General features: G+C 42.2%; 1 protein-coding gene across 1 annotated transcript; it reads right to left on the reverse strand.

Moving 5' to 3' along the window:
• Window positions 1–12452: 12452 nt before the first annotated feature.
• LOC123741831 (piggyBac transposable element-derived protein 4-like) lies at window positions 12453–21348 on the reverse strand (the record flags this gene model as incomplete). The annotated part of the gene is made up of 3 exons (XM_045716022.1): window positions 21194–21348; window positions 12888–12979; window positions 12453–12748 (listed from the first exon to the last, which is right to left on the reverse strand). Coding segments are annotated over exons 1-3 (543 nt in total), but the record flags the coding sequence as incomplete, so codon positions are not given.
• Window positions 21349–22026: the final 678 nt, after the last annotated feature.

Consider the following 22026-nt stretch of genomic DNA (forward strand, 5'->3'; position numbering starts at 1 on the left):
TTGACTGTGCCTTTAAACAGCTTGGAAAATTCCAGATAATGATGTCATGGCTTTAGAAGCTTCTGATAGGCTAATTGACATAATTTGAGTCAATTGGAGGTGTACCTGTGGATGTATTTGCCTCTTTGCTTGACATCATGGGAAAGTCAAAAGAAATCAGCCAAGACCTCAGAAAAAAATTGTAGACCTCCACAAGTCTGGTTCATCCTTGGGAGCAATTTCCAAACGCCTGAAGGTACCACGTTTATCTGTACAAATAACAAACAACAGTACACAAGTATAAACACCATGGGACCACGCAGCCGTCATACCGCTCAGGAAGGAGACATGTTTTATCCCCTAGAGATGAACGTACTTTGGTGCAAAAGTGCAAATCAATCCCAGAACAACAGCAAAGGACCTTGTGAAGATGCTGGAGAAAACAGGCACAAAAGTATCTATATCCAAAGTAAAACGATTCCTATATCGATATAACCTGAAAGGCCGCTCAGCAAGGAAGAAGCCACTGCTCCAAAACCACCATAAGAAAGCCAGACTCCGGTTTGCACCTGCACATGGGGACAAAGATCATACTTTTTGGAGAAATGTCCTTTGGTCTGATGAAACAAAAATATAACTTTTTGGCCATAATGACTATTGTTATGTTTGGAGGAAAACGGGGGAGGCTTGCAAGCCGAAGAACACCATTCCAACCGTGAAGCACGGGGGTGGCAGCATCATGTTGTGGGGGTGCTTTGCTGCAGGAGGGACTGGTGCACTTCACAAAATAGATGGCATCATGTGGAAGGAAAATGTATGTGGATATATTGAAGCAACATCTCAAGACATCAGTCAGGAAGTTGAAGGTTGGTCGCAAATGGGTCTTCCAAATGGACGATGACCCCAAGCATACTTCCAAAGTTGTGGCAAAATGGCTTAAGGACAACAAAGTCAAGGTATTGGAGTGGCCATCACAATGCCCTGACCTCAATCCTATAGAACATTTGTGGGCAGAACTAAAAAAGCATGTGCGAGCAAGGAGGCCTACAAACGTGACTCGGTTACACAAGCTCTGTCAGGAGGAATGGGACAAAATTATTGTGGGAAGCTTGTGGAAGGCTACCCGAAACGTTTGATCCAAGTTAAACAATTTAAAGGCAATGCTACCAAATACTAATTGAGTGTATATAAACATCTGAGCCACTGGGAATGTGATGAAAGAAATAAAAGCTGAAATAAATCATTCTCTACTATTATTCTGACATTTCACATTCTTAAAATAAAGTGGTGATCCTAACTGACCTAAGGATTAAATGTCAGGAATTGTGAAAACTCAGTTTAAATGTATTTGGCTAAGGTGTATGTAAACTTCCGACTTCATCTGTAAGTGAAATGTTGCCTTATCTTTCTTGCATTCCTTTTAAACTCTCGTTAGAATGTCCATATTTTTCGACCAATCAGAATAATCTAAAGAATGTGCCATGTCCTTTTCTGTTTTATGGGTTTTGTAGTTCTCATGGTTCAGAATCTCAACTTGGAAGTTCTGTGAAAGAAGAATTCCGTCACATCATGTTTACCTACTTCCTTCCTCCTTGTTTTCAATATACTCTACTGTGTGTCCTCTATTTCCTCTCCTTCAAATCAGAACCACAAGTCTACTGCTCAGTGGTGATTTTTGGTAAGAGACTTACACTGAGTGTAAAAAACATTAGGAACACCTGCTCTTTCCATGTCAGACTGACCAGGTGAATCCAGGTGAAAGTTATGATCCCTTATGATGTCACTTGTTAAATCCACTTCAATCAGTGTAGATGAAGGGGAGGAGACATGTTAAAGAAGGAATTTTAAACCTTGATACAATTGAGACATGGGTTGTGTATGTGTGTCATTCAGAGGGTGAATGGGCAAGACAAAAGATTTATGTGTGATAGGGTGCCAGGCGCACCGGTTTGTGTCAAGAACTGTCTCACTCAACAGTTTCCCATGTGTATCAAGAATGGTCCACCACCCAAAGGACATCCAGCCAACTTGACTCTACCGTGGGAAGCATTGGCGTCAACATGGGCCAGCATCCCTGTGGAACGCTTTCGACACCTTGTAGTGTCAATGCCGCAACAAATTGAGACTGTTCTGAGGGTAAAAGGGGGGATTGCAACTCAAGATGTTTCTAATGTTTGGTATACTCTCTCTCTCTGTGTGTGTGTGTGTGTGTGTGTGTGTGTGTGTGTGTGTGTGTGTGTGTGTGTGTGTGTGTGTGTGTGTGTGTGTGTGTGTGTGTGTGTGTGTGTGTGTGTGTGTGCGCGTGCGTGCGTGTGAGCAAAGGGGGTGAAACTCAGTATTAGGAAGATGTTCCTAATGTTTTGTACACTCAGTATACATTTTCTATGTCCATTCTGATTAATCAAGCAATCATATTTTAGAGAAGGTTGGCAGGAGAAAAGATAAATGGTTGAAGTTAAAATGTTTATGACTGTCTAGTCCCAGTTTGACTTGAAAGCACTGGAATATTTTTGTAGTTCTCTTTGTAGTTTTTCTGCCTCTTTAACCTTTTACTGCAGTGGGCTAAATCAGGGTCACAGTGTTTCTTGGTAGTCTTAAACAAATCTACTTTGAAACAAAAGTATACACCTCACACACATGGTTGTGGGCTTAAACAAAAGAAAACACCTGTACCATGTCAGATATACAGTTGAAATGTATTACATTTTGAGTTTGCACCCCAATATTACACTTTATATACATCACAGAAGACTGAAATAGAACAAAACCGTTTCAGCGTTTGAAAAGTCATGCTTATTAATTATGAAAAATATGAATAACATTGGATCCATGAGGCCACTAGAGGTGCGTTGGTCATTCGACTGCAGGAAAGGCTTTTTAATACTCTTAGAAGAGAATCTCAAATGTTAGTGTCTGTCACATGACCAAACTTATGGATTTTTAAACGTTATTTTATATCCCATTGATTCCTTGTGCCATAATGCCCCCTGTCTGTGTGTAGAGCCCCAACCACTGGTGTGGTATTATTGCCATTTCTCCCTATATAGATATTTCTTCTATTGTTTTGATTCTTTTGTATCAATAAATGTTTGTTTCATAAAGTCTTACATGCAGTCTACAGTTATATCTAAACAGAAGTCACTCTGAGAACCCACTGGTGTTGTTTTACCTACTAATAACATCTGAAAGTCAACTCATACTGCCACCTGGGTCTGTCTGTGCTGTTTTGGCAGGAGAAATACATAGAAGTTGGCAAGAGCACACTAATAATTGATCTGGGACTAGTGTCAGTATGGTTTGATCTTCAGAGATTCATTAGTATATCTGAGATTGCCAGCAACCCTGGGATACCCTGTACAGCACACCGTGTCCTAACCACAAGGCTGAACATGTTGTAGACAAGAGCACAACCAGGAATGATGTGTGGCAGAAAGACTGGCTTAGACCCCAACTGACTGGGGAGCAACAGAACAGACTTCTTAGCAACCAACGGGGTTCATGAGATCTCCCCCCTTCTCTTTATTCCTGTCAACAACCTCTATGGTCAACTGCTCTCGCTCTCTTCCCGTCAACAACCTCTAGTCTAGTGAGTCTATGGCCAGGAGGAATAATCCCCTCTTTGTATGCTTGTGGAATTCACCCTCCATAATACAAGACTCAATTAGGGAGAGTACAAGGGAAAGGGAGAAACTTTGTTACCTTGGCAAAGCCTCCTTTCAGACCAAGCTGAATGTCCAACCCTGTGGCACAACACTCAGAGACTTTGGGCACTTCAGCCTAATAGATAGATGTACGTCATCATGTGTAATGGTTCTTAACCCCATACGGGGTCCTTGGGTACAACATTTTTCCTGTTATCTCAGTCTTTGAGTTCCCATTCAGTTTCCATTGGTAGACTTACATAACTTCATTGCTCTCTCTCTGCTGTGGGTGCATGATGGGCATCTTGCTAGCGGTCACTCATATGGCGAGGGGCTGAAGTTCATTGGTTCAACTCTAATTTCTATTGGGCTGGCCCACGTGGGGGGAAATGGAGGGAAAATGGAGCAGGACAGCTTCCAGAAAACAGTTGCTTTCAAACTAGGGATTTAGTGGCTAATTGAGGTAAGACAGTAATTCTGTTTTACCTCATAGATTATGCATGTATGAACTACACATTGACACATCCAGCTTAGTAGTCGCCAAAGTTCCGGAGCATGTCTTTAAAGCTCAGTTGTAAACATGTTTGGTATGAAAGACAGATAAGCCTCAGAGCACAGCAGCCATACTTTCTACAGCATAGTAGTAAATAACAGGGCTAGTTTTGGCAGCTGTGCCAGGTTTCCTAGTTGGAAGTGATTCCCACAATGAAACTTTATTTAAATCTCCCAGAGCGGAGCTGGGGTAGAACTGGGTGGTCTTCTCCCTGCCTGTAAAGAGAATTATGCATATGATCTTTTGACCTGTCTGGGTCTGGAGGGGCCGGTCTTGGTACTGTTCAGTAGGCCCAAAACGTGAGAAAACATTTTGATACAGAGGCTGTTGTAGGCCTACCTGACTATCTAATGAAAAAGCATGTGTTTGTTTTTTATTTCAAAATGTTTTCTCCAGTTTGTGGTTACAGAAATGGTCTGACCCTGGACATACACTGTTCGTATGATTGCAGCATCGGTTGAAGTTCACCGTCTGCACCATGTGGATCCTAGTGACTTGCAATCTCAATGTCAGTATGTACACTGTATGTATCACTCTACACTCACGCATGCACGCACACACACACATTTCATTCATTGATGATTCATCATTAATTTCATTCATATATCATGCATTTATTTTACATAGGCTCTTACAAGTCAAGACTCAGAAATGGTGTGATTAGAACCAATACAGTGTGATTTAAAACAGACTAGTGTAGATGTATAAACTTGGATTGAGTTTTAATCCTGAGGAGTATTTTCCAGCAGGCCTCTATCTCCAGCTGAACACATTCCTCTTCCCTGTCGGAGGCACCAGTTGTGGAAGGACAAGGCCTGGAAATGTTTCCCAAATCGTTCCACAAGGTCAAGTTCTCACACTGGTGCTTGGGGTTGGATTTTGGAACACAGTTATAAGGAAAGTCATGTTTTAAAAGTAAGAGTTGATGAGAAAAATTGGCTGAGTTGCCTGTGTGAGGTATATATTGCTGCAAATTTGGGGGTATTGTTTGCAAGAACATGAAGAATCAAACTCCGAACCCTCTAGCCACCAAGGCGACAATGCTCCACAGTCTAAACGATCAAAGAGGTCATCATAGCCAGCCTACCAAAGGCAGATTTGTTACAACACATCACAAAACCCTCATTGCACTGTTTCTCAGTCATGTCTTGTTTTGAAAGTGGAGAGGAAGTGGAAAGGTGGTATTTACCACATATACAACTGGGGAAAATACACTTGAACGCCCCCCCAACTGGTAATTACGAGTGAGGAACTCGTCTATCATCCCTGAGCTCTGACTTTTCCCACATGCTGAACTCTGACGTCACCTACTAAGGAAATTACCTCCATAACAACATTTTCAGCAGTTAAATGTGACAATATTTATTATAAAAAGCAGTCTATTAAAATTGTTTTTGAACACTATAATTTGTTTACAAGCCTGATAGCTGTACTTTTAGTTAATGGTTGATGCAGCTTGTTGACCATTAGCCAACCAGCATTTCTCAACGAGTTCAGAGCACTTGAATGCATCCAAACGGAATTTACAACTTCACAACTGGTAATTACCACCTTCCCACTCTGCTTTTCCTCAGCGGTCAGTCAAAGTCCACACCTCCTCTTTAACCCTTCAGTTAGTCCTGGCTGACTTTTGTTGAACTTTGACCTTTATGTCAGGGAAGGATGACAGAGAGGGAGGGAAAATGTCACTTCTTGTGACCAGATGTTTGCAGTCTCTATAATCCTGTGGGATAATTCAATCTTAAAGTAACTTTACTTTGACAACATGTTCTGTACTGTAGGATACAGAATACAGAATTGACTAGAGTGTGAGGAATGTAAGGAGACACTGTCATTCATGTAGTGTATTATTAGGATAAACCATATCATCATGTGGTCATGGATGATTGCTGTCCACTGTATGCCCCAGGCCATAATCAAGTCATAACATAACATTTGGAAATCAACTGTTTTACTGAGGTAAATAGCATCAGGCTGTAAAAATGAGCTCATCAGTCTTCAAAGAGCAGAAGCCTAGGGAAGCATCTGTAACATGAACTAGCCAAAACCTCCAAGCCACAGTTGTATCATAGAAATTCACACAGATTTTGAATAGTGAATAGTGCCCCCACTCAACCTCAAAATAACTTGTACCCAGCTAACAACAAACGTTCCCACAACTTTAGGTCATATAACATTTCCATAGGAATGCTCCTGTTATGTGCAAGGAATGTTTCCAAGAGACCCTTCCCTTAATGTCAAATAGAATTTACCCAGAATGTAGTTACCATGTTCTCCGAATTTAAGATATTAATGTTCTAGACACATTTCATGGGAACGTTGCAAGAACATTAATGCGTCCAGTTTTCCGTGGATTAGGAGAATATTCCATCAACGTCCCACCAAACGTACACAGAACATGGTTGTCTAATGTTGATGGGGCATGTTAACCTGTTTTAATGATCATTTACATAAGTGCCTAGGGAGGAGGGGTTAGGGTTTCTTCTGACTGGGTGTAAAAGTACTGGCCCAATAAGCACATCCCTGAGAGATATCCCTTATTGGGACAGTGGTTAGGGCATTGGGCTGTCACGGATTCCCCCGGTACTACTGCTCATTGTGTTCACCAGCTCCAGAGGTCTAGTCACGGATCATTGGATCGTTACCCCCAACCCCGGACTGTCTTGTCTCATTACACACACCTGGTTCCCATTATCCCTGATTAGTATGTGTTAATATGTGCCCTCTGTTCCACATTGTCCTTGTTGATTACTGTTCCATGTCCATGGGTCTTGTGAGTACCTGTGCTCTGTTGTATCGGCTTTCGTGTTAGTGTGCACTTGTTATTATGGGTCTTGTCCCGTGTACTTATTAGAGGTTCACACCTCGCTCTTTGTTTGGGTTATAGCCCTGTGTGTAATATATATATATATATATATACACACACACACACACGTGTTTGTCCCTGTCATGTTCATGAAGTACTCTATTTTGTGTAGAGAAATAAAAAAACTATTTTGTATTCCTGTTCCTGTCTCAATATACGTGACATAGGCATTGGTGCAGGTGGCCTGGGTTCGACAATACATGTTCATGTCATTATTTGGCAACAGTTAAAACACACCTATCTGATCTAATTCAATTGGGTTTGTCAATGACACTTTTGTTCTACTTTCTAAACTCCCTTTTTCAGGACCTTGTCTTTCAAAGATGATTAGTAAAAATCCAAATAACTTCACAGATCTTCATTGTAAAGGTTTTAAACACTGTTTCCCACGCTTATTCAATGAACCATCAACAATTAATGAACATGCACCTGTGGAACAGTCATTAAGACACTAACAGCTTACAGACGGTAGGTAATTAAGGTCACCGTTATGAAAACTTAGGACACTAACGAGGCCTTTCTACTGACTCTGAAAAACACCAAAAGAAAGATAGCCCAGGGTCCCTGCTCATTTTCATGGTGATTAAAAATGGAGCTGGAAGAAATGGCAGCAGTTTTAAGGGCGCCCAACCAATTGTGCTATTATGTGTTTTTTTTTTTTGTTATTTGTAACTGTAAGCATTTCACTGTAAGGTCTACACCTGTTGTATTCAGCATTTCACTGTAAGGTCTACACCTGTTGTATTCGGTGCACATGACAAACTTTGATTTGATTTGCAAGGAGGCATGAGGTCTGCAGATGTGGCCAGCGCAATTAATTGCAATGTCCGTACTGTGAGGCGTCTAAGACAGCGCTACAGGAAGACAGGACGGACAGCTGATCGTCCTCGCAGTGGCAGACAAGTGTAACAACCAGGGGCGGAAATCCCGGGGGGGACGGGGAGGACATCCTGGGAAAAATATGATTTGTCCCCCCCAATATATCACTGAAACATAACTATGTAATTGTACTTACATATTCTTTAGCAGAGGCTCAGCGCTTACATCCACATTAAATGAGTACAGGAGGGCTTAATTGTAATTTAAATAATATTAATAATACGCAATGAAAGCAATTGTGCTGATTATAGACACTTAATAGCGAGTTTTTAAGTTTCAAAAGATTGCGACCCCCCCCGCCCTTTGCCTCACAATGGTTTGATCCACTGCCAGTTCCTTAGCTTGCTACGTAACTGCCGTGAGGTTCATCCAGTCAATCGCGCACACACACACTAGCTGAATATGCAGAGCTAGCACGCAAATATTAACTATTAAGCTAGCTAGTACCTATTCCATTTATGTGGCGTCGTCAAAGATGGAATCAGCATGCAGATGATGTAAGTTAGTGCTTCAAAATCCCTGTGATAAGGTTAGCGATAAACTGAAGTCCAAACTGAACAGAACTACACTCTCTTCTACCATTGTCTTAAATATATTTAATGGTCTCGTTGCAAAAGCTAAATTGTCGCAAGGGAACTTTTATTTATTTATTTTATTTCACCTTTATTTAACCCGGGTAGCAAAGATTATAGCAAACACCACTGAAACTGAATTGGTGCTCGCTAGCTTTGCAAATTCAGCTATTGTTGGAAGCCAGCCAATATGAAACAAACTATTAAAATTACAAAAGGTTGCAGCATATGTTGTGTAAATGGTGAACTCGTACAGCTGTCAACTCTGTCATTTTAATCCGTTTCACATTTGCTAGCTACCTTTTAGATCGAAGCCCATATAGAATGATTGAAGATGATAGAAGCCCATATCCTACTGTAAATAACCTACACACTGTGTGTGTAGCCAGCCAGCCAGCCAGGTAGAAAAATGGCAGAAAAATAAAAGACGGACATCAGAGTATTTTTCAATACACCAAAACGCATAGTAAGAACCCTAGTAGCCTAATATCTCAAAGACTAGTTGATAAAATGTTCAGAAGAAAGAAATGAAATTCTAATGGAAATGTTTCACAATGATGTCATTAGGCAGAGCAGGCAACAGATGGCACACAGACAGCAGAGTTGGGGACAGATATGCAGGGACAGACTGGCAGAGACAGGGAGTCTCAGGTAAGTTTGTTGAGTCTTTGTTTGGCAACATTATGAAAGGTTCTCAATTTTTTTGACTTGTAAAATAGGAACATAATTGGAAAATGCCATGGATACCCCCACTCTCAACTTAAACTGGTGACTGAACTAAGATTTGTTAAAGGCAATGGTATTGCTGTTGTGGTTAGTTGTGTAGTTTTGGTTACCGGTAGTTAGGAGTACGGCAAACGCCTTATTTCTTTGGTTCCTCAATATACATTTACCATATTACAATGTAGGCTATGTGTTACAACACTACTTTTGGTGTCCCCCTCAGGAATTCCTCGTGAGAAAATTTCATGTAATTGTCCCCTCCAAAGTGGATATCAGATTTTCGCCCCTGGTAACAACACCTGCACAGGATCGGTACATCCGAACATCACACCTGTGGGACAGGTACAGCAACAACTGCCAGAGTTACACCAGGAACGCACAATCCCTCCATCAGTGCTCAGACTGTCCACAATAGGCTGAGAGTGTCACAACGTCTATGGAAGGTGGCGCCTCTCCCCGTTCGGGCGGCGCTCAGCGGACGTCGTCGCCGGTCTACTAGCTGCCACCGATCTCCTTTTCATTTTAATTTGGTGATGTCTGTTTTGAGTTAGTTCGTTAGTGGGGGTATTTAGTCTGTCTGTTTAGGTTTAGGGTTGTGCGGGATTATTTTGTGTCTATTATCGTCAGGTTGGGGATTGGTTTTTCTCTGCCTTTCATTCCTTTTGGCATACGGGTTTCCTGGGCTGTGTCCCGACTCGGGGTTGGGTGTTTTTGCCTATTGTTGGATTCCTTGTTCCCTGCCTTGTGTTCGGCATTTTGGACTGGTGTCTATTAAACGTGTTTTCACGTACCTTGGTCTCCTGCGCCTGACTTCACCCCTCCTGCATTTATAGAGTTCCTGACAGAGAGAGGCTGGACTGAGGGCTTGTAGGCCTGTTGTAAGGCAGGTCCTCACCAGACATCACCGGCAACAACGTCGCCTATGGGCACAATACCACCGTCGCTGGACCAGACAGGACTGGCAAAAAGTGCTCTTCACTGACGAGTCACAGTTTTGTCTCACCCCTGGTGATGGTCGGAATCGCGTTTATTGTCAAAGGAATGAGCGTTACACCGAGGCCTGTACTCTGGAGTGGGATCGATTTGGAGGTGGAGGGTCCATCATGGTCTGGGGTGTTGTGTCACCGCATCATCGGACTGAGCTTGTTGTCATTGCAGGCAATCTCAACGCTGTGCATTACAGGGAAGACATCCTCCTCCCTCATGTGGTACCCTTCCTGCAGGCTCATCCTGACATGACCCTCCAGCATGACAATGCCACCAGCCATACCGCTCGGTCTGTGAGTGATTTCCTGCATGACAGGAATGTCAGTGTTCTGCCATGACCAGCGAAAAGCCTGGATCTCAATCCCATTGAGCACATCTGGGACCTGTTGGATCAGAGGGTGAGGGCTAGGGCCATTCCCCCCAGAAATGTCCTGGAACTTGCAGGTGCCTTGGTGGAAGAGTGGGGTAACATCTCACAGCAAGAACTGGCAAATCTGGTGCAGTCCATGAGGAGGAGATGCACAGCAGTACTTAATGCAGCTGGTGGCCACACCAGATACTGACTTACTTTTTGGTGACCCCCCTTGTTCAGGGACACATTATTCCGTTTCTGTTAGTCACATGTCTGTGGAACTTGTTCAGTTTATGTCTCAGTTGTTGAAACTTGTTTTGTTCATACAAATATTTACTCATGTTATGTTTGCTGAGAATAAACGCAGTTGACAGTGAGAGGATGTTTCTTTTTTTGCTGAGTATATCTGTGGTGTCGTTTAAAAAATACGATAGAGTTCTCTGAGATGCTCAGATATATAGAATTGATAAATACTGATAATTTCAGATAGTGGACATTTTCACTCAAGGGCAAATCCTACAGATTCCCATCTTTCAATGAGAAACATATTTGAATTAGATCAGATAGGTGTGTTGTATCTATTGTCAAATAATGACATTAGAATAGTTTGCTAAGATTGTCAGAGTAAGATGATTCCCCTAGCAATCTCGAACCCAGACCACCGAGGAGCGTCCCCACCGCTGTCCAAATAAGGGATATCTCTAGGACGTGCTTATTTGGTCACTAATGTTGTCCAGGAATTTTCCAAAGATTATCTATTATATTGACAAGATAGTCAAGTGACCACTCTAACAATGGAAATACAGTGTCACACCCTGACCTGAGAGAGCCTTTTTATGTCTCTATTTAGGTTTTGTCAGGGTGTGATTTGGGTGGGTATTCTATGTTCGTGTTTCTATGTTTGGGATTTCTTTGTTTCGGCTGGGTATGACTCTCAATCAGGAACAGCTGTATATCGTTGTTGCTGATTGGGAGTCATACTTAGGCAGCCTGTTTTTCCTTTGGGTTTTGTGGGTAGATGTTTTCCATATAGCTACTTTGCCTTATGGAACTGTGTAGTCGTTGTTTTGTTTATTTTGTAAGTGTTCACTTTTCTCAATATTAAAAAAGATGAGCATTCATGTTCCCGCTGCGTTTTGGTCCTGTGTTCACGACGACCGTTACATACAGCTCCTCAAAGATGGAAGGCAGACGGGAGGAGACGAGATCAGGGGACAGTTTTAGCCAATTAGAGGGTAGATAAGCGTGTGAACTCAGTCATGGCTAGAAGGGATACAGCTAATTTTAAGTTGATGTCAAAAGTTGTTGTTTTTTATTTGTTTTGTTTTTTGCTAACCCTAAACGTAACCCTTTTCCTAACCATAACCTAATTCTCCTAACATGCTCACTGAGGTATAAAAGAACTGGAGACTGTGTCCAAAATAACTGACTGTTGTTTTCAATGTAATCTACTCACGCTGGCATACGCCGATTCATGTGCTGTCTATATCCGTGTAGCATTCGGTTTATACAGCTGCTCCAGGAACACCCTCTTGTTCCGCTTATCAGGTATCCAGGTAGGGTTGATCTTGTTCCATATCACGAAGGCATTGTATGAGGACATATCAATGATGTTATGGAAGATGACCAGGGGCCAGCGGAAAGTCATCCTCCTGCAGCTGTAAGTTCCAATCACCTTGTCCAGGTTGTTCACGCCTCCTTTGTTGTGGTTGTAGTCCAGGATGATGGCTGGCTTCCTGTCCTCACGATCACTGACCTCAGCCGTTTTGTGCAGTCTGCTCAGGAGGACCACATTCTTGTTCCTCTTTGGGAGGTAAGAAACTAGAGTGGTGGTGGGGTGAAGGCAAACTTTGATGAGAAGGCCTTTCTCCCCCCTTGTTGCGAGGAGTGCAGGGGGGAGCTCAGGCTTGTTCTTTCTAACTGTGCCAACTATGGTGATCTTCCTCTTCAGGAGCTGCTGGCTGAGTTCACAAGAGGTGAAGAAATTGTCACACGTGACATTGTGCCCCCTCAGTCCATCTGTCACATCAAGCACAACCCGCATCCCCTGGTTCTTCTCCGGGCCTCCACTGGTCAGCTTCCCTGTGTAGACTTGCATCTTCCAAGTGTAGCTGGATTGTGCGTCACAGGCCACCCATATCTTGATGCCATACTTTGCTGGCTTGCTGGGCATATACTTCCAGAAAGGACAGCGACCTTTTGACAAAAGAGATTACTATCAGTAATTAGTATCAGTGTCACAGAAAACAATCACATAAATCAATGATATTACAGCAATACATAATAAAATGAACAGTGAAAATCACTTCCATTACAGATATGATTTTTTTTTTACCTCTGAATGGAACCAGTTGCTCATCCACTGTTACTTCAGGCCCAGGGTTGTAGAGGTATGGCAGATGCTCCACCCATTTCTCCCAGACCTCTCTTATGGCCGCCAGTTTGTCTCTCACACATCTTGCAGGTCTTGACTCACAGTTATCAAATCGTAACATTCTTGAGAATGTGTGCATCCCAGAGACTACATATAGCCTCGCCTCGGGACCTATATACACCCGCTAAAATTAGCAGCCCTGTGTAGGCACGCAGGCCAATCTCATCCATCCTTTTCCAGTTGTCTCCATATTTACGGAAACCCTCCAAATTTGTCACCTCCAGGATCTCCAGGATGTTTTTCAAATGTTGGGGTCACTCTCGGAAAAGTAATCAAATTTCAAGGTGAAAAAGTATCATTTAGGGGGTTTTCTCTGCTGTTAAACATAGTGGCGGTCATTTTTTACCCTTAAGACAACACAAGGGTTAATCAGCTTCTTGATATACCACACCTGTCAGGTGGATGTATTATCTTGGCCAAGGAGAAATGCTCACTAACAGGGATGTAAACACATTTCTGCACAAAATTGGAGAGAAATAAGCTTTTTGTGCATATGGAACATTTCTGGGATCTTTTATTTGGAACATGGAACTTTACATGTTGCGTTTTATATACACTGCTCAAAAAAATAAAGGGAACACTTAAACAACACATCCTAGATCTGAATGAAAGAAATAATCTTATTAAATACTTTTTTCTTTACATAGTTGAATGTGCTGACAACAAAATCACACAAAAATAATTAATGGAAATCCAATTTATCAACCCATGGAGGTCTGGATTTGGAGTCACAGTCAAAAGTAAAGTGGAAAATCACACTACAGGCTGATCCAACTTTGATGTAATGTCCTTAAAACAAGTCAAAATGAGGCTCAGTAGTGTGTGTGGCCTCCACGTGCCTGTATGACCTCCCTACAACGCCTGGGCATGCTCCTGATGAGGTGGCGGATGGTCTCCTGAGGGATCTCCTCCCAGACCTGGACTAAAGCATCCGCCAACTCCTGGACAGTCTGTGGTGCAACGTGGTGTTGGTGGATGGAGCGAGACATGATGTCCCAGATGTGATCAATTGGATTCAGGTCTGGGGAACGGGCAGGCCAGTCCATAGCATCAATGCCTTCCTCTTGCAGGAACTGCTGACACACTCCAGCCACATGAGGTCTAGCATTGTCTTGCATTAGGAGGAACCCAGGGCCAACCGCACCAGCATATGGTCTCACAAGGGATCTGAGGATCTCATCTCGGTACCTAATGGCAGTCAGGCTACCTCTGGCGAGCACATGGAGGGCTGTGCGGCCCCCAAAGAAATGCCAACCCACACCATGACTGACTCACCACCAAACCGGTCATGCTGGAGGATGTTGCAGGCAGCAGAATGTTCTCCACGGCGTCTCCAGACTCTGTCACGTCTGTCACGTGCTCAGTGTGAACCTGCTTTCATCTGTGAAGAGCACAGGGCGCCAGTGGCGAATTTGCCAATCTTGGTGTTCTCTGGCAAATGCCAAACGTCCTGCACGGTGTTGGGCTGTAAGCACAACCCCCACCTGTGGACGTCGGGCCCTCATACCACCCTCATGGAGTCTGTTTCTGACCGTTTGAGCAGACACATGCACATTTGTGGCCTGCTGGAGGTCATTTTGCAGGGCTCTGGCAGTGCTCCTCCTGCTCCTCCTTGCACAAAGGCGGAGGTAGCAGTCCTGCTGCTGGGTTGTTGCCCTCCTACGGCCTCCTCCACGTCTCCTGATGTACTGGCCTGTCTCCTGGTAGCGCCTCCATGCTTTGGACACTACGCTGACAGACACAGCAAACCTTCATGCCACAGCTCGCATTGATGTGCCATCCTGGATGAGCTGCACTACCTGAGCCACTTGTGTGGGTTGTAGACTCTGTCTCATGCTACCACTAGAGTGAAAGCACCGCCAGCATTCAAAAGTGACCAAAACATCAGCCAGGAAGCATAGGAACTGAGAAGTGGTCTGTGGTCACCACCTGCTGAACCACTCCTTTATTGGGGGTGTCTTGCTAATTGCCTATAATTTCCACCTGTTGTCTATTCCATTTGCACAACAGCATGTGAAATGTATTGTCAATCAGTGTTGCTTCCTAAGTGGACAGTTTGATTTCACAGAAGTGTGATTGACTTGGAGTTACATTGTGTTGTTTAAGTGTTCCCTTTATTTTTTTGAGCAGTATATTTTTTCAGTATAGTTCTGTTCTTGAGCTCTTCTTGTTTATTAATGTTCTGTACTGTACTATATCGTGTTTCATGTTTTGTGTGGACCTCGTGAACAGTAGCTGCTGCTTTCGCAACAGCTAATGGGGATCCTAATAAAATACCAAATACTAAAACCCAATTGAATACTTATGGGAGATACTGCAGCGGCGCCTGAAACAGCATTTTGCACCACCATCAACAAAACACCAAATTATGGAATTTCTGGAGGAAGAATGTTCCAGACGCTTGTAGAATCAATGCTAAAGAGCATTTAAGCTGTTCTGGCTCATGGTGGCCCAACATTCTGTTAAGACACTTTATGTTGGTGTTTCCTTTATTTTGGCAGTTGCCTGTATCTCCGGCATAAACCTAATTTCATCAACTCATTTGTTCACATGATTATACTTCCTGAACTGGAAATTAATCTAAGATTTGTGACTGGCTCAAAACGGGAATAATCTGGCCCTAGACAGAGGTAATCCCTTTTGTCAAATCGATGGTCACCACCTTTCAAAGTGTGTTGCATTATGGTTATAAGAATTGTCAGACTTACATGCTGACTGCATGAACTTAACAAAAATCATGTGATTAAAGGTCATGCAGGTTTTGATGTTCACCTTTATGTTGTTGTTTCTCACCAACTGCACCATGCAGCCATCACCTTCATTGTGGCAGACACTATTTGTCATCAATCATTATGGTATTTTTGTTTGACCCAAGCGGACGTGGCCAAAGACATGGCTGAAACAGGAACCAACTTTGTTGTGATTCTAAAGCAACAGGGGATACAAATGAAAGGGATATTTGAAACCTCTCTCTAACCAATTAATTGTACACACATTTTCAGTTTGACTGTGTGATATGGGAGTAGAGAAAAGTTTATTTTTAAAATAATTTATACATAAAAGCTATGTTGGCACTGCCATGTTGATCTGAGCCTTGCTGTTGGAAAACCACTACAGTGTCCGACTTTTGGCTGTCGCAGATGTTCCTCCCCCGACTTCATTCGCCGACTTTCATCTATTGTCGGCTTCGTTTCTAGTTGGCTTCGCTAGGCTTACCGCTCGAACACACCAATTATTATTGGGTTAATGACACATAACACTGTTCCCTGTGTTTGACCAAGCCTATAGAATGCTCCTGTGGTTGTTGGATTAGGGCTGTATTACAGAATGTGTGATTCATGAGTGGAAATTTGTTTTGGTCAAACACTATGATTCTTTGTAGAGAAACTGAGGTTTCTATCATTTAGCTACTGTGGTTGTGGTGAGTACAGACTATACAGTATTATCGCAGTTTCTAAACCCAGAGGCCCAACATCGCAAGACTTCCGGGGATGCTTGCCAAGCAGACTGGTAGTCAATGGGCGCATTTGAGTGGATCACATTTGTGAAGTCGCTGACCAACGCCTTTCAAAGTGTGTTGCATTATGGGGATAAAAACTGTCCTACTTGCACCTACATGTCAACTGCATGAACTTTAAATAAATCATGTGATCAAAGGTCATGACGTTTTGACTGCAGTCAATTGTATGTTTTCTGCAGTTGCTCTTCACCGACTTCATCCTGCAACCATTGTGGGAAGCTCTATTTTGAACCAATCATTAGGGTGTTTTTGTTTGACCGACATGAACGTGACCATTTGATTTCAGTTTGTGAGTGTGTGATATGGGGTTGGAGGCATGTTTATATTAAAAATAAAGACTTTTATAAACATTGAAACACTGCCATGTTGATCTGAGCCTTGCTGTTGGAAAACCACTTTAGTGTCCAACTTATGCTGTCGCAGACTTCGACTTTCATCTAGTCGGTTGCTTCAGCCTTACCACTCAAAAGAGCCCAGAAGCTTCTATAAACACAAAGTCATAAAAACAGCCCATTTCTACAACTTTTCCCATCAAATGTTATTTTAAATCTAACCCTAACTTTAACCACACGGCTAACCTTATGCCTAAACCTAAACTTCAATTAAGACCATAAGGCAAATTTATGTAGCCAATTTTGACTGTGGCTGTGGATCTGATTTTGGGGATATGGAAGCAAGTGGAAGCCAAGCAGACTCAGCAGACCAGACTGGGGTTTGGGGTTTAAGAAGTTAATAAGTGAAGTGAAAAGTTCTTCCTTAGTTATTAATTTTCTCAAAATCTAAAGGCACAACCTAGATTTGAGACAATGTCTTAAGTAGCTGAACATGTTATTACTCCAACCTCGTGAAAGTAACAAACTGACTCATTTTCATCAAAAACGACTTTATATTGAAGGATTTCCTTTGATTTGACGGCCTGCCCAGTTCGGCATGAGACGACCGTTAGACCCAGTGATGTGTTTCTGCGCATTACATTTATTCAGCGCGTTCGAGTGGATCACTTTTGAAGATGGTCACCGCCTTTCGAAATGTGCATTATGGGGATAAAAATTGTCCGACTTGCGCCTGCCTACATGTCGACTGTATGAAGATTACAAAAATCATGTGATCAAAGGTCATGAAGTTTTGACTGCAGTCGACTGCAAGTTGCTGCAGTTGCTCTTCGCCAACTTCCTCCTGTAGCCATTGCCTGCATGCGGGAGGCTCTATTGTCAACCAATCATTAGGGTGTTTTTGTTTGACACACAAGAACCTGACCAAAGATGTGACTGAAACATGAACCAACTTGTTGCAATTCACGTGTAGAGTGGATATGTACAAATGAATGTGATATTTGAGGCTCTGTCTCTCACCAATTGATTGTACAATGTACACACATACACTTGAGTGTACAAAGCATTAGGAACACCTGCTCTTTCCATGACATAGACTGACCAGGTGAATCCAGGTGAAAGCAATGATCCCTTATTGATGTCACTTGTTAAATCCACTTCAATCAGTGTAGATGAAGGGGAGGAATAAGTATTTTTAATCCTTGAGACAATTGAGACACGGATTGTGTTTGTGTGCTATTCAGAGGGTGAATGGGCAAGACAAAATATTTAAGTGCCTTTGAATTGGGTATGGCAGTAGGTGTTAGGCGCACCGGTTTGAGGGTGTCAAGAACTGCAACGCTGCTGGGTTTTTCACACCTATTAGTTTTACGTGTGTATCAAGAATGGTCCACCACCCAAAGGACATCCAGCCAACTTGACATAACTGTGGGACGAGTTGGAGTCAACATGGGCCAGCATCCCTGTGGAAAGCTTTCAACACTTTGTAGAGTCCAAGTCTCGGCGAATTGAGGCTGTTCTGAGGGCAAAAGAGGGTGCAACTCAATATTAGGAAGGTGCCATGACATCACCTACAAACGTGATCGGGGATTTCTATTGGAGAAGCAGTTTCTACATAATTCATACCAAACCATATTTAGTTTTGTCAAGCCTTATCAATTGGCTATCATATTTGGCACAGTCTACTACTACTGGTATAGTCGTATAGTCCAAGTGTAGGTTAGTAGGGCTCAGAAAAAAATATCTGACCTGGAAAAACTTTTGGCCTTTGTTATAGTGTACTGCAACTACAGGGTACAGTAAGGTACAGTTATAAATGTCAGATCAAATGGTCAGGAAAAACTCCTCACTCCAGTTTCTGTTTCTCAAAGAATCCACAGCTCTTGAGCGATGATTCCCATGTCAGCCACAAGGGGGTGTTTGAGTGTAGAAGACAGGTGGACTACGGAAGAACTGGTGGACTGATTTGTTTTGCTGTTAGAAGGATAGAGAGAGTGAGAGAGAAAGGGAGGGCACCTATTCATCTTTTCCAGTTCTATGTCAGTTTTATTGATACAATCTTAGACATTAGTGTTAACTTTTCCCAAAATGCCTGATGGGGATTTAATTATGATAGTGATTTAGAGAGTCAAAGCATCAGGGCCTGCTCTAGCCTTTTGGGGGCCCTAGGTGAGATAGGGTTGGGGGGCCCTCCACCAAGTGGGCCAATTTTTTTAGTGTATGTTTGAAGTTAATTTCCTGCAATTCTACACATTTTGCCATGACTTGTGCCATGTTAGTGATATCTTAGGCAAACCATCTACAGATATTAATGATTTTTGACAAAATGTTATATCCAAACTCTTACAGCTGCATGCTAAACTTTTTACAAATTATTAAACAAAAAAAAGGCGAATAATGTTATAACTGTATTATACCCACAGCAATGTCTTTCTCTTGTTTCCTCTCAAAAGAAATTGCATGAATAATTTGTGTGTAACGTCAACAGGAGTTCAGATATCCTGACTTAATACTAGTCACAGCATTATCTGACTCAGTTGGTAGAGCATGGCACTTAAAAAGCCAGGATTGTGAGTTCAATTCCCACAGGGATTAGTACAAAAAAATTATGAACTAACTATTGTAAGTTGCTCTGGATAAGAGTGTGCTAAAAATGACAGAAGTGAGTTTGTGTTCTCACAGTAGGCAATACACTTACATTACCCAACAAAATAGACAGAAAATCTACAATTTCCATAATATCTAACCAAAGTGTAACCAAAGGTGTGATCAGTGAAGACAACAGAAGACTACAATCATTCATGCAAAAAAGCATGTTTTTCAGATATAATTGTAACATAGGTTTACTGTCTGTAATCGAATGTACGGTTAAATATAACAAATTAAATGAATGAAAATAAAACATTTAGCCATAAATACTCATCCACATCACAGTGAATGTCCTCAATATTCATGCACGGTGGGAAAACCTTTTGGCATTGCAAATCCAAGCTTGACATTGGTCTGCATTGATGTCGTCGAATGCCTCATCCATGGCCAGGAGGAGGGCGGAGATGGCACGCTCATGGAGATGGTGGTCGTACAACTTCTACCTCCATGCTGAAAAAATTACTGACAAGATGGTTGCTGCTGTCAGGGGGAGGTTAGATTTATTAAAATGTTGTTGCCAGGGAAACTCACGCAAGGAGGACTGGGAGAGGCTATATGAGTTACAAGATGTCTTAGACATTTCGCAGAACCTGGGGAGAGCTATCATATACTGTTATACTATACCAACTTCTGCCTACAATTGTATTACTAAAGGAAAATTTTAATACTTAATAAACAAAGAGTCTGTGTTTCCTTTCCATTACTAATGTATGTTTGATAATTATATAGACCTGATCATTTGTTGAAGAAATTGACCAACAGGGTCACGAATCGGGGATGGGCCCGAAACCATGCCTGAACCACCTCTGCACGGTGGAATCTGACATTGTCCCACTCAATGACCTAGGTGACCCCTTCACCTTACCAGGTCTGCTCAATTTAATTGAGAAACACAATGAGGTGTTCAGTGTTGTATGATCCAAGTAATGGCCTACGTCCTACCACACCATCTTTAGAGATCGCTGCGCACATGGAGATGTTTCCCCCACGTTGTCCAGGCACTTGGACGGTCACCCGTTGGCCGATGAGTTTTGGCCAGTTTGAAGCCCGCTTCATCAACAAAGATATACTTGTGATGGTTCACAGCAGCATCAATCACCATCGCCCTCTAAAAATATATTTTAGTTAGGTATTTTTGAATTATAGTTCCAATATAATATTGTGAAGTAGCATGTGCATCAAATAATAATAATAGTAATAATAATAATAATAGTAACACAGTATATAGTTCTGTACCTTAACATACTCAGCCAGCAGTTATTTCACCCGGTCGTTGTGTCTCTCAAAAGGAACCAGGTAAATGTGTTTCATAGATACCTGGTGCCTCTTCAAAAGGCGGGAGATTGTTGGTAGACTTATGGATGCCACATTGGCAAAGGTGTCATCGTTCTTCTCAGTGGCCTGCTTTATTTCGGACATCCGTATGTCACTCCTGGCCACACCATTTCCACCACTGTCCACTCCTGCTGGTCGTTCAGCACACGGCCACCATGGGGTCTTCTGTCAATTCTGTGGGTAGAACAGAGTTTACTGTAAATAGATCATACTGTAAAATGTTTTGTGAATTGACATGCATTACAATATGTAATTTACTATAAATGTAATGGTAAAGCATAGTGCATATCCTGCAGACTTACCGGTTTTCTTGGCAAAATGGTCTCATGATCGAATTGACAGTTGATCTTTTCAGATTGGGGTGAAATAACCTGACAGCCTCTGCCATGGTAAGGTCTCTGTTTACCACATGGTCAATGATGATGGCCTGGACTTCATTAGGCAACTGTTCCCTACTGTCTGCCTCCATCTCTATGATGTCCACCACTTTCACAGGGACCATGTCCACCTCTTTGATAGGGCCCATGCCCACCTCTGACGGGCTCCTTGTCTACGAGCTCTTTGATTTCTTCCTCTCCTTTGCTGTCTATCCTGCTCCATGTTGAAATAAATTGCAAGTTTTCACACACCCTTTTATATGGTGACCAACTGTGGTTACCACTATCTGAAATCAATTAGCAATAACCAGAGGTCATTATGTATGGTTATCATGTATCATACACGTAATTTTGATGTTTATACTTTACAAACACACATTTTATTTCTGTAGTTCTCAAAATCCATATATAGTAGACAAACCAGTTTAAAATCTATAGGTTTACCAAATGGTTAAGTGGTTAACCATAAAGCGCAGTTGGATTAAGCGATGGTCAAATGTATTTAAACAAATGAGAAGAGAATCATATGAAAAGTATTGTGAGCATTGCATTGTGAAAGGCAATTACTTTATACGAAAGGTATTTCCAGATGAAACTGATTAGGTTTGGTGAAAAAGTTACTGTGTGATTTTGTGTGTTATTGTCACGTCCTGGCCAGTAAAAGGGGTTATTTGTCATTGTAGTTGGTCAGGGCGTGGCAGGGGGTGTTTGTTTTGTGTGGTTGGGTATTGTGGGTTTAGGTTCTAGTTTTCTTATTTCTATGTTTATCTAGCTTTTCTAGTTCTATGTGAGTTTTGTCAATGACCTCCAATTAGAGGCAGCTGGTT

This window comes from Salmo salar, chromosome ssa03, assembly GCF_905237065.1.
Source record: "Salmo salar chromosome ssa03, Ssal_v3.1, whole genome shotgun sequence".
Taxonomy (NCBI): Eukaryota; Metazoa; Chordata; class Actinopteri; order Salmoniformes; family Salmonidae; genus Salmo; species Salmo salar.